General features: G+C 45.9%; 1 protein-coding gene across 1 annotated transcript in view; it reads left to right on the top strand.

Moving 5' to 3' along the window:
• LOC147665938 (nonsense-mediated mRNA decay factor SMG9-like) overlaps nucleotides 1-13,564 on the top strand; it is a 120,762-nt gene that overhangs the window by 83,106 nt on the left and 24,092 nt on the right. Inside the window, exons 8-9 of the mRNA XM_086949397.1 lie at nucleotides 6,135-6,242; nucleotides 6,506-6,631. Coding sequence (XP_086805523.1) covers nucleotides 6,135-6,242; nucleotides 6,506-6,631 — 234 coding nt within the window. The remainder of the gene's footprint in view (nucleotides 1-6,134; nucleotides 6,243-6,505; nucleotides 6,632-13,564) is intronic.

The raw sequence follows: 13,564 nt of genomic DNA on the forward strand, positions 1-13,564 counted from the left end.
TTTAAAAGGCCAAAAGGCCTTCGACTTCGACGGTATTGTTCTTGTACGGTACTACTTGACTCGACCGAACTTTCCATCTTGATCCGGTCGTGGGCCTGCTGTCGATGGAAAGGAGCCTGTTCAAAAGGTGCCCACAATGCCACTCCAAATTCCAGCATACTGACAAACATACAGTATGCAACAAGTGCTCATCACCGGAGCACAACGAAGAAAATTGCCCTGAGTGTGCCCAATTCCGTTCAAAGAAGACCATTTGGATTCGACGGGCCGCTAGGCAAGAGATGCAGCGGCCGACACCGGAACCGGAGAACATCTTCGATGATGAACACGACCTCCCAGAAGCGGCGGACTCGGATGTAGAAATCGTCACCGTTGAGGACCAGTCGGACTCCGATGACCAGATCCTGCCGGGGCAAACAGTGAGTACACAGCCCCCATCACCGCTTATCCCAAAACCGAAGGCTCCGGTCGAAGCATCACCTAAAGGCCTTAGCCAAGATCGACAAGCTCCTTCAGAAGCCCCGTCTTCTGGCTCGGCTCCGAAGCCCAAAACAAAGCCTTCCGATAGCCCAGGACCAAGTAACATTCTCCCCAAGAAGATTGTCGAACCCAAGAGGGTTGTCGAACCGAAGGAGGCAGTCGAACCAAAGGTCGTCGAACCGAAGAAGCTCGTCGAGCCAAAGGTCGTCGAGCCGAAGAAGGTGGTCGAACCAAAGAAGGTCGCCCAACCTAAAAAGGTTATCGAGTCAAAAGCTATCGAGCCCAAGAAGAGCCTCGAACCAAAACGGGTCGTCGATCCAAAAAGAACACTTAACCCAAAAATGGCTGTCGATCCTTAAAAGAGTGTGGATCAACAAAAGCAGGATCACAACACAAAGCTGGTCGAACCGAAAAAAGTCATCGACTCGACCAAAACATTGAGCCTAAAAAAGCAGTCGAGCATAAAAAAACGTATCGAACCAAAAGCTCCGGTCGATCCGAAACAGGTCGTCGACCCAAACAAAGTCGCCGAACCGAAAAAGACTGCTAAACCAACAAAGGACGTCAAACCAAAAAAGGTTACCGACCCCAAAGCAACAGTAGAGCCGAAAAAAACTCCACAACTAAAGGCCCTTGAGCCAAAAGGTCACAAACAAGTCAGTAAGCCAAAAACATCGGCGCCAAAGCCACGGACAGTTGAGGAAGAACTCTTCCATACTGATCCAGAATCAGAGGAACAATCTAAACTGTATATCAATCCTGAAACTGGCAAGGTTACACTTTATTACCAGAAAAAGAGACCATTGGACACGGACACTCCTTCCCCTGCTCCTTCGAAGAAAAAGGACTTTGGGACATCTCCCTCTAGGCCTTTTGCTCCTCCTCCATTCTATCCGAATATGCCTTTTGTGCCCTACTCTCCTACACATTCAGATTATAATGATGAGGATAACATGGGGGAAGATCCTCAGGATGAATTTAATGAACCAGAGTATCCACATGCACAGGATGACACATGGGAGGATCAGAATGATCCATATAGCACACAACCCATCCCTGACACCTCCCCATACCCTACAAAGCCGTCGCCTACAGACGACACCATTGTTTTTAACCAACTGCTAGATAGGGCAGCAAAATACCACAAGGTCGACATGCACACTGACCCAATAGAAGAAGATGTTCTATTTGACACTTTTCCTACCTCTGTGAAAAATTTCAGGACACTTCCTATGCTGAAAGGGGTACTAAAACACTCGCCAGACATATTCAAAGATCCAGCTAGAGCACAGGTACTCAATCCCAGGATTGAGAAGAAATATAAGGCGGCCCCTACAGACCCTACTTACATTAAATGCCAGTTGCCTTTAGACTCACTGGTAGTAGCAAACGCTTGCAAAAGAGCTAACTCGTAAACAACAGGAGATGCTCCCCCTCCTGAGAAGGAGTCTAAAATATTGGAAGCCTCAGGCAAAAGAGTTGCCTCACGGGCTGCTAATTCATGGAGGATTGCAAACACACAGGCTCTACTAGCGCGCTACGATAGAGCTCACTACGACCAGCTTGAAGGTTTACTGCAACACCTGCCAGAACCTTTCAAAGATCAGGCTAACGACCTCTTACAGGAAGGCAAATTTATAACCAATGCTTCCATTAAATGTGCGCTTGACACTGCTGACACTTCAGCCAGGTCCATTAATACTAGTGTATTACTACGCAGAAACACATGGCTACGCATCTCTGGTTTTAAGAACGAGGTGCAATCCACCATCCTCAACTAACCAGTTAACCAAGACTTCCTGTTTGACCCCGCAGTAGATACCATTTTAGACAAAATGAAAAAAGATACCGAAACTGCAAAATTCATGGGCGCACTACAGTTTCAACTACATAGAGGTTCCTTTCGTCGCTCCTCTTACAGAGGTACCGCACGAGGCAACACATGACAGACTTCCTCTACATACAAAAGCAACACCCCAAGTTCCTTTAATAAAGGCTCCAACAGAGGAGGTTATAGGGGCAACAATAACAAAGGCAGAGGACGTGGCGGCAATAACACCAGAGCCTCCACTGCCGTCAAACAATGACTTCATCATACTCCCTCCAGACCATCTAACACCAGTCGGAGGCAGAGTCAAACAATTCCTACCAGTCTGGAACGCAATTACCACAGACAGGCGGGTGAGCAAATTATCCAGTATGGTTATTGCCTGGAACTCACTTCTACTCCACCCAACATACCACCCAAACACCATCCTATGTCCAAAGAACACATCACGCTGTTACAACAAGAGGTAACATCTATGCTAGAAAAGGGAGCCATAGAGCCAGTTCCTTTTCAACACCAAGAGACAGGAGTGTACTGACTATACTTCCTTATTCCCAAAAAGGACGGGTCCTCAGACCAATATTTGACCTCAGACCTCTAAAGCAATACATACTCTCAGAGCACTTCCATATGATTACTCTACAACAAGTACTTCCATTACTCCAGCAAGGCAACTTCCTTGCTACATTAGACCTCAAAGATGCATATTTTCACATACCTATACATCCAGCTCACAGGAAATACCTCGGGTTCACAATAGAAGGTCAACATTATCAGTTCAAAGTTCTCCCCTTTGGAGTAACTACAGCACCAAGAGTTTTCACAAAGTGCTTAGCAGTAGTAGCAGCACACCTCTGAAGGCAACACATTCACGTGTTTCCATACCTGGACGATTGGCTCATAAAAGCCAACTCGTACGCGCAGTGTGCAAGCCATGCATCTCAGACACTCCAGCTTCTACACAGCCTGGGTTTTTCCACAAATTACCCAAAATCACGTCTACAGCCCTCCCATATACAGCAATATCTGGGGGCTGCAATAGATACCTCAGTAGCAAAGGCATATCCAAATCCAGCCAGGATAGCCAACATGCAGACTCTCATTCAAAAATCTCAGCCACAACACTCTTTGCCAGCTCGAGTGTTCTTGCAGCTCATAGGCCTGATGGCCTCCTGCATATTCATTGTCCCTCATGCCTGACTTCAAATGCGTCCACTGCAAGAATGCCTAGCACAGCAGTGGAACTAAGCTCAAGGACAACTATAGGACCTAGGTAGACCTGGTAGACAGTCGCGCTCACAACTCTCTGCAGTGGTGATACTCACAAAACCTTTCCAAGGGGCGACTGTTCCAAGAGCCGGTTCCACAAGTAGTACTAACAGCGGACGCATCACTGACAGGTTGGGGAGCCCACTTACTTCAATACACAGTCCAAGGGCTCTGGACAATCAAACAAAATATACTGCATATCAACCAATTAGAGTTGCTAGCAATATTTCTGGCACTAAAAGCATTCCAGAAATACTTGTACAACAAGGCTGTGTTGATCCGGACGGACAACATGACAGCCATGCCCTACATCCAGAAACAAGGAGGGACACACCCTCCACAGCTTTCCCACTTAGCACAGAGCATATGGAGGTGGACAATTCCAAGAAACATTTTTCTCCTAGCAGAACACCTGCCAAGGAAAGTCAATCAAATAGCGGATCTGTTCAGCAGACACAGCCAACAGCCACATGAATGGGAGATTCATCCACAAGTTCTCCAACCATTCTTCCAAAAATGGGGGCATCCAGTGATAGATCTGTTTGCCACAAACGAAAACTCAAAATGCCAGTACTTTGCCGCCAGGTTCCCACATCCGTTGTCACAAGGCAATGCGATATGGATGTACTGGTCAGGCAGATTTGCTTACGCTTTTCCACCAGCTCCACTGATTCCGCTGGTGGCACGCAAACTATGTCAGCAGTCACTCACAATGATCCTGGTTGCTCCCACATGGGCAAGACAGCCATGGTACACAACGTTCCTGGAACTTTCAAAAGTTCCCCACCGAAGGCTGCGCCTCTCGCCCCATCTTTTAACTCAGAACCATGGAGAAATCAGGCATCCAGATCCCATTCAGATGAACCTAGTGATCTGGCTCCTGAAGTCTTGGAGTTCGGATACCTTAACTTACCTCCTGATGGCATGAACATCATCAAGGAGGCAAGACGGCCAACTACTAGAGCATGCTATGCAGCTAAATGGTAAAGATTTGTGATTTATTGCAACAATAACCAAATCAATCCATTAGATGCTTCTATCCAAAACATTATCTGTTACCTCTTGCATCTTCAAAGATGCAATCTGGCATACTCTTCTATAAGGCTACATCTTGCTGCTATAGCAGCATATCTCCAGAACAGACAGCACCTTTCCCTGTTTAAGGTACCACCAATCAAGGCTTTTATGGAAGGTCTTAAAAAGATAATCCCTCCAAAGCACCCACCTTCACCAGTCTGGAACTTAAATGTAATACTTACCAGACTTATGGGACCTCTTATCGAGCCACTCAATTCATGTGAATTGCAATTTCTAACATGGAAGGTGGCATTCTTAATTGCCATTACCTCCCTCAGGCGAGTGAGTGAGCTACAGGCACTAACTATTCAAGATCCCTTCATGCAAATAAGGTAGTACTTCGAACCAAACCTAAGTTTATGCCAAAAGTCATATCCACTTTCCATATCAATCAATCAATAGAATTGCCAGTTTTCTTTCAAAACCCACAGTCAGTAGCTGAAAGAGCCCTACACACACTGGATGTAAGGAGAGCTCTGCTATATTATGTTGAAAGGACTAAATCATTTAGGAAAACAAAGCAACTGTTTGTTGCTTTTTCACCACAACATAAAGGTAATCCCATCTCAAAATCAGGAATAGCCAGATGGATAGTTAAATGCATTCAAATATGCTATCAAAAAGCTAAACGCACTCTAACAGTTCCCCCAAAAGCACACACTACGCGTAAAATGGGGGCATCCATGGCTTTCCTAGGGAATATTCCCCTTGAAGACATATGTAGGGCAGCTACATGGTCTAGCATACACACCTTTACTAAACACTATTGTGTAGACGTGCAAACAAAGCAGCAAGCTGCTGTAGGCCAGGCTGTCCTTAAAACTTTTTTCAGACTTCTGCAGCTGGTACAGGTGACCACCGCTAGAGGAGATACTGCTATACAGTCTATGCACAAGATATGAATTCAGAAGCCCACATGCCTTGAACGGAATATGCTACTTACCAGTATGCATCTGTTCTTGGCATGTAGGGCTGCTGACATTCATATCGCCCACCCTCCTCCCTGGTGCCTGTTACAGGATTCTCTTTTGCATGGCCATCTCTTACTTTACTATACTCCATCTTTGCCACAATGGCGAAAAACAATCTGAAGATGGAGAAGATGCCCATGCGCACTGTAGTCCAGGTGAGGAGTCGCCTATCTCGTGATACTTCGAAGACTCTTCCAGGACAACAAGGTGCAATCATCCGGACCCAACACTAGGTAGCGATCTATGCACAAGATATGCACAAGATATAAATGTCAGCAGCCCTACATGCCAAGAACAGATGCATACTGGTAAGTAGCATATTCCTTACCTGTTTTGCAGGTAATTGCAAGTGACTCGCTCTATTTGAGGTTAAGATGGAACTTCATATCTGAAACAGGAATCCAAAGTGTTTTGAACCTAGAAAACGTGCTCAGGAAAAGATGGATCACATGATTAGTCAAGTCTCTGCACGTGCTAAGAATAACATGCTTTTCTCTTTCTTTTCACAGTCTTCTTACAGAACAAGGCAAAGCGGGAAGACTTCTGTCCACGCAATCTCAAACAGATGCACACAGTTATTGATAAACTGATGATGCACTCCCATCTCAGATACAAAGGTAATGCCATGCACCAACAACATACTCCCTGATTCCCACCGTAAGCCAGGATTAGCCAACAGTATGCCATAAAGCACTAACGTATTCTTTCTCTCTGTAAGAGGGCTATGGTGTGAATTCTCGTTCAAAAAATGTGATGAGTATCTGGCTGGTAGAAAAGACCAGAACCTGCACATCTTGTGCAAGATGAACTTTTCTCTCATAGCTTCCTCTCAACCTTGGGACCCAAACTTACACAGACCTGTGTTTATTGTTCTTTTCAGGGACACTTTCAATGCTGGATTGCAATGTGTTTCCTGGATTACCTCACAGTTTCCTGGAGTGTGAGGTGAACCTCTTTCTGATCCCCGGCATGGACACCGATAACGATGAGGCCTTTTCTCGAGCAAGTAAGGCTCTGATCCTCAATGTTGAACCTTTCCAGTTATTCCTTTCTAAACTCTTCACTACTTTTAATGCCATTTTATGTTGTAATCTGAGAGCTGGCCATGAGGAGTGGGCCCCTCTGTAGATGGCCTCTAGACATAGGCAGAGTGACCTGCTGAAGATGAATCCCTCCCTTCAAAATAAAAGCCATTCATAAGGGTCTCTTTAATTCCAGTCCTTCTTGCGTGGGAATAAAAGTCATACTTGCTTCATCAGTATTTCCTGTGCCTCACCAATCTCAGCGACAAGCCTTTCCCATCACAGTCTGAGAATATTTCAAGTACAGAAATTGAGACAAAATTTAAATGACTGACCTGCCCCACTACAGAAAGTTCTCTAAGTTCGGGCTGTGTGTCCGACCAAGATTTTTTAGTGTGAAATACACAACTTTCTTTTGTGCTGACATTTGAAGGTTTTACATTTTTAAATTTTATATATATATATATATATATATATATATATATATATATATATATATATATATATATTGGAAATTTCAATGCTGCATCTAGACGGTGTTATTCTTTTTTTAAAGATTTTGTTGGGTCTAAGATTTTACGTTAAATAACTAGAGGGATTTGGACTAAGAAGCTTCTAGTTTGGCACTTTCATCTTTAAAAGGCTATGTGATTGGCACATCGTCTTGATTAGCAGAGTGGGCAACATCTTGGACAGGGTAAAAAGCTCATTGAGGAGGACATTCTGGCGGCTTGGAGATGTACCAAGGAACAAAGGAGTACAAATTTGAACGCGGTGTGCAGCCACGCAAAAGTAAAAGTGCGCCAAAGTAATTCTCTAGCTAAGTGTTTTTTCCATTTAGCTACTCGCAATAATAATTGTGCTGTCATACTGATCAGTACTGTGTCTTGACTAAAACATACACGCAGAGTCTCAGAATCTCTAGGTGATAAATCTCTGGATGTAGATTTGTTTTTTACAAACTGCTGGCTGCGAGACTGCGCTGGTCCAGGCTTAGTCTTGGCCATCCCCCTAGTTACTCAATCCTGTGTAATTACCAAACCAAGGCATTAGCTGGGATAGTTATGTTAGCATTTAAAATCGAGTAGAAGATCTCACTAATTGGTGATTTGTCCCTGGAGTTTGATGACATTTTGGCAGTACGCTGGTCAGTTTCAAATAGATATGTAGATTACATGGTCTTGTCTTTCGACCTCCGAGGGAAAAAACTACTTTCCTTGGTGACATTTTTGGAACAGCGTGCTTCTTTGGTAACAGAAGGCGACAGCATAAAAATGTCATAAAACAGGGGTTGACCCAATATAGTCCAAGGACCTGGGTATTCAGTAGTATAGACAACAATTGGTCCTTGACATAATTTTACCATTGAAAATAATCATAACATTTGGTCAAGTTGATTCACTCCACATCAAGACTGAATCTATAGTCTTAATAACATAGGTAATACTAGCCCACATCCACAACATTTTTTTTCACAGTAAGTGCCAATAAACCAATGAAACCGAAAAAAGTCCAATCAGGACAATCAATTTAATATACAATATAACAACCTTTGGAGATCAATGTATCTATGTACATATATTTACATGAAACATAAGGCAAAATATGCTTTTCTAAAAAGAGAGAACGTGCACAGAGAAAGAGGTAAAGTATGTGCTCAAGTGAATGATCAAGAGGATCAGAAAAAACAGTGTAGATCATTTATATACAAAGAAACACGAGCCTGTCCTGGGTAATGCTTGTAAAAAATAATTCTTTTTTACTAGCTTAATGCTATATACAAATCATTGGTCCTTAAATTGCACCAATGGCAATAGAATTGCCAGGAAGAGGGTGGGGAGTGGACAAGGGACAAGGGTCAGTAGGTACAGGCTCCCAAAGGGGAATGTCGTCGACGTTTCGACCCAACCATGTAACGGGTGGTTCAAGTCCTCAACAACGGGTCTTCATCAGGACGGAGTGATAGGGGGATGTCTCTCTAAGCGCACGTCAATTAAAAACGACTATCATTGGGCACCCTTCCGTGGTGCCTCGACAAGAAAACGTGCGACGGAAACAAGCTTCCGGGGACCGGTTTCTGGCATTACAGCCGTCTTCGGCCCGGCTTGCTTGAATCCTGATGGTGCAATGAGCAAGGGACTCACATCTGAGTATACCCTTCCACGCTTATGGTGGACAAAACGATTCAGAAAAGGGGGTGGAAGCTTGTTTCCTTTCCAGTAAAAGAATTGGCTTGGTAGTTTGGTCTGCCCTGTTCCCATGATGCACTGGGCCAGGGACAGACTAATTTGCATGTAGCCAGGTTCTGAGCTGGGATGGTGCAGTGAGCTAAAAAACGGTGATGGATCAAGCCCTGATCTGTTGACTGGGTAAGAGTATTCTGCTTTATTCAGAAACTCTGTTCATCACCACCCCCTTTTCTGAATCATTTTGTCCACCATAAGCGTGGAAGGGTATACTCAGACATGAGTCCCTTGCTCACTGCACCATCAGGATTCAAGCAAGTCGGGCCGAAGACGGCTGTAATGCCAGAAACCGGTCCCCGGAAGCTTGTTTCCTTTCCAGTAAAAGAATTGGCTTGGTAGTTTGGTCTGCCCTGTTCCCATGATGCACTGGGCCAGGGGCAGACTAATTTGCATGTAGCCAGGTTCTGAGCTGGGATGGTGCAGTAAGCTAAAAAACGGTGATGGATCAAGCCCTGATCTGTTGACTGAGTAAGAGTATTCTGCTTTATTCAGAAACTCTGTTCATCGCCACCCCCTTTTCTGACTCATTCAAACGAGGCTGTAGTCTACGAGACACTCTGGTCAAAACGCGCCCAAAAGAGACGGCAGCGCGAGGACCTCCATCTGTTATGGACGTTTGGGGGCTACCGAAAGTAACTGGTCATTATCCTTGCTCCAATTGCAGCATTTGTCTGTTTACGTCACACACCAAAACTTTGAACCTTAAACAAAACAAAGTGTGGACCCAGAGAACGCACACTAACTGCAACTCCACAAATGTGGTGTACTTGATAACCTGCCCCTGTGGGCTACGTTATGTCGGTATTGTTACACGAAAAGTGAAGTTGAGAATATGCGAGCATCGTAGCAACATCAGATGTGGTCGCATTACTACCAAACTGAGCGAGCATTTCTTACAAAATAACCACACCACTAATGATATGCTGTAGACAGTTATTGAACAGGTGGACACCAAAAAGAATGCCCAGACAATTCTTTTTGAGAAAGAGCAGAGGTGAGTGTACCGCCTTGGTACAAACCTGCATGGCCTTAATGACAATATTTCCTGGGCTTCTGTGCTACACAATTAATCCCTTGATAGTTGCTTGCATTTCAGTTAACTGTCCATACTTAATGTAAATGTGATCTTTTCACTTTTCTATACCTTATGTGGTGTCTCAATCTACTAAACCTGACGTGCGTTACTCTATATGTTACTCCTTTGAGTGACTTGAACGAATGTCTTTCTTCATATCAGTGAGGTTTTTATTTTTTAGTACATGTGAAGCCAGCCCTTTGAGCCTGCGGGCTGCCACGTTATTATTACTTACGGTTATGGGACCGCCTGGAATAAGGACATGTCTTTTGATCTACTTGTATTCCTTTAACTACCTCCCCTCACCTGACCATTCTTAGGGTTCATTTACACCCCTTTGGTTCTGGATAGCCATTTGCTACCTGCCGAATTTGTAGGCCTACATTACTTTGACAACAAATGATTGCGCTTTATTCCTCTAGCACTTTCATAACCTTTCTTCTGTTCAGGATAGCGTTCTGCCCCTAGATCCTAGGCACGCATTACATTAATATGCATGTATTGATTGTGCTTTATCTTTCTAGCGCTTTCAACATTTTTTTTATGTCCTTTGACTTCAGAGACTGCCTCTCCTCTGGCATTCCATCAATGGCATGCATGGATTGCCCATTCCGTATTCTGTTTTACATCTTCTATTTTTATTGTTCTATAGCGCGAGGCATTCTTCCTTCAGTTCGAGGCATGTGGGCTGCTGAATTCATATCTGTGCATAGATCGCCGCCTAGTGTTGGGTCCGGATGATTGCACATTGTTGTCCTGGAAGAGTCTTCGAAGTATCACGAGATAGGTGGCTCCTCCCCTGGACTACAGTGCGCATGGGCATCGACTCCATCCCCAGATTGTTTTTTCCCGACATTGGGTTTGGATGCATATTTGTTAACTCAAGTTCGGAATCGATAAAAAACTTTCTTTTTGGCCAAAAGGCCTTTAGTTATCGTCGGTATTGTCTTGTGATCGGTGCCCAGTTCTGTTCCAGCTCAGTTCCCGAGCCGGACATCCAGAGGAGCCGCGTGGCTTTTCGGCACTGAAGGCCCGGTCGACGCCAGAGGCCTTATCTACGAACCATCATGGAACGGAGCCCGTTCAAGAGATGTCCCGTGTGCAACTCGAAATATCCTCACATCGACGTCCACCCGGTGTGCACCAAGTGCCTGTCACCGGATCACGATGAAGCCAGCTGTATGGCTTGTTCTCGTTTCCGCTCCAAGAAGACGATTCGACTTCGACGCACTGCGCGCAAGGAGGCCCAGCAGACGGCACCTGACCCGGTGAACATTTTCGATACCGAGGAGGATGAGGGAGTCGAGCAGGAAGTTCGAGAGAACCTGTCTGATCCTGCATCGGAGATCGACTCCAGCTACGACGCTGATATTGAAATGGTCGATAATGAAGACGTCGTTGACGAGGTAGGAGACGACGATGGGGCCTTTGGGGCCGTGGAAGATAGCTCGAGCGAGGAGCTAGGCCTAACCGTTAATATGGGGGCCGAGACCGAGACACTTAATAAGGCTCAGGTCGAGGGATCGCCACATGGCCTTACCCAAGATCTTACACTTGGTTCTACAGCCTCGCCTCAAGGCTCGGCTTCGGACACTCCTAAAGAGCCACAGGTTGACCGATCGAACCAAAAGAGAAAGCATCAGTGTCTACGCAACCGAAAGCACTGGAGGCGAAATCGAAACCAAAAGTGCGTATTGTTTTGGTCGGCTCGAAGTTCTCTGAACTATCGGCACCGACGAACCATAAAGGTGTTATCGACCCGGTGAGGTCGCTAAAGGGTGTCGAGCCGATGACTGGGAAACCGAAAAAACTGGTCAAGGACGTCGACCCGGAAAAATCGGCGCCGAAGGCCGTCGACAAAGACAAAGGACTCGGAGCTCAGAAGGTTCTCGATCCTACGCGTCGACCAGACAAGGCTAAGAGCGGTACGAACCTCGAGTCCACGCCTGGCGGTGGCTCGAAGGTACCCATCGAGTCGACGCAGCCGTCCGCCTCCTTCTCGAAGCAGTTGTCGGAATCGCTGAAACGAATTAAGGAGAAGGCTTCGACTGTTGGACCGAAGGATACCCACCCAACGAAGCCTGCAAGTAAACCTAAAAAATCATCGGCGCCCATCCAGTTCACGCTGCCGCCCAAAGTGGTACCTAAGGCCTTCGCCCCTAAGACGGCCGTCGAAGCGTCCAAGAAGGTGTCCACAGGGCCGAAGCCCACAACTGCGGTAGTGGTCACGAAGCATCGACAACCTCCGCTTGAAAAGCAGTCGGAACGATTCATCGACGCCGACACGGGTAGACTTTCAATTTACAAACGAAAGATCGCCCCGGAACAGCCTATGGAGTCATATAAAATTCCATTGAAAAAGAAGAAGGATTCGACTACATCACCCGTTCGTCGAGCCTATATCACCACATGGCCAAGACACTGCTCCTATCTCGCCCACTTACTCGGATGTGGAGACAGGGGAAGGTGACAATGAGGAGTACAATTATCCTATAGACACTGATCCTGAAGATCACAATGAACCGTGGGCAGACGCTGCTGACCCAGGAGATCCACACACTGTCCCAGACAGTCATGTGTATGCTGTAAAAACCTCGCCTACTGAAGACTCAGCGGCGTTTAATGCACTTATTGAAAGGGCAGCCAAAAATCATGATGTCCAGCTCCATGCTGACCCTATTGAAGTGGATTTTTTGTTTGACACCTTTTCCACCTCAGAGAGAACTGTCAAGACTCTGCCAATGCTAAAGGGTGTCTTAAAACATGCTGGAGACATTTTTAAAGAGCCCACGAGGGCCAGGGTGATAAACGCCAGAATTGAGAAAAAGTACAAACCGTCCCTTGGGGACCCTACCTACATCAAGGGACAGTTGCCGTTGGACTCTCCGGTTGTTTCCAATGCCCGGAAGAGGGCAAACTCGCAAACAACGGGTGATGCTCCTCCCCCTGACAAAGAATCTAAAGTGCTAGAAGCATCAGGAAAAAGGGTGGCAGCTCAAGCGGCCAATTTCTGGCGCATTTCCAACACTCAGGCACTCTTAGCCAGATATGACAGGGCCCATTACGATACACTTGAGACCCTGTTGCAACACTTGCCAGATGAATATAAGGAGGCAGCAGAGATGCTCATACAGGAAGGAAAGCTTATATCAAAAGCTTCTATCAAGTGTGCACTGGACACAGCAGACACCGAGGCCAGAGCCATTAACACAAATGTGATGTTACGGCAACATGCCTGGCTGAGAATCTCCGGTTTCAAGCCAGAGATACAAACCACCATACTAAATCAGCCTGTAAACCGTGATCACTTATTTGGACCAGAGGTGGGCACCACCTTGGAAAAGATCAAAAAGAACACTGAGACTGCAAAGTCTATGGGGCCTCTCCATTCGCAGCAGTTCAGGGGTGGTTCTTTTCGTCGCTCAAACAATAGAGGAGTTTCCAGAGGCCAGCTGTCCCAGCAAACACAGTACAGTAAAGGTGGCGCGCAAACCACCTACACCAAACAAGGTAGAGGTGGCTATCGTGGAAACAGCGCCAAGGGCAGAGGTTGTGTAAACGACAGCTCCCGATCCTCCGCCACTAACAAATAGTGA

The sequence above is a fragment of the Lissotriton vulgaris genome, unplaced genomic scaffold (genome assembly GCF_964263255.1).
Source record: "Lissotriton vulgaris unplaced genomic scaffold, aLisVul1.2 SCAFFOLD_3476, whole genome shotgun sequence".
NCBI classification, from domain to species: domain Eukaryota; kingdom Metazoa; phylum Chordata; class Amphibia; order Caudata; family Salamandridae; genus Lissotriton; species Lissotriton vulgaris.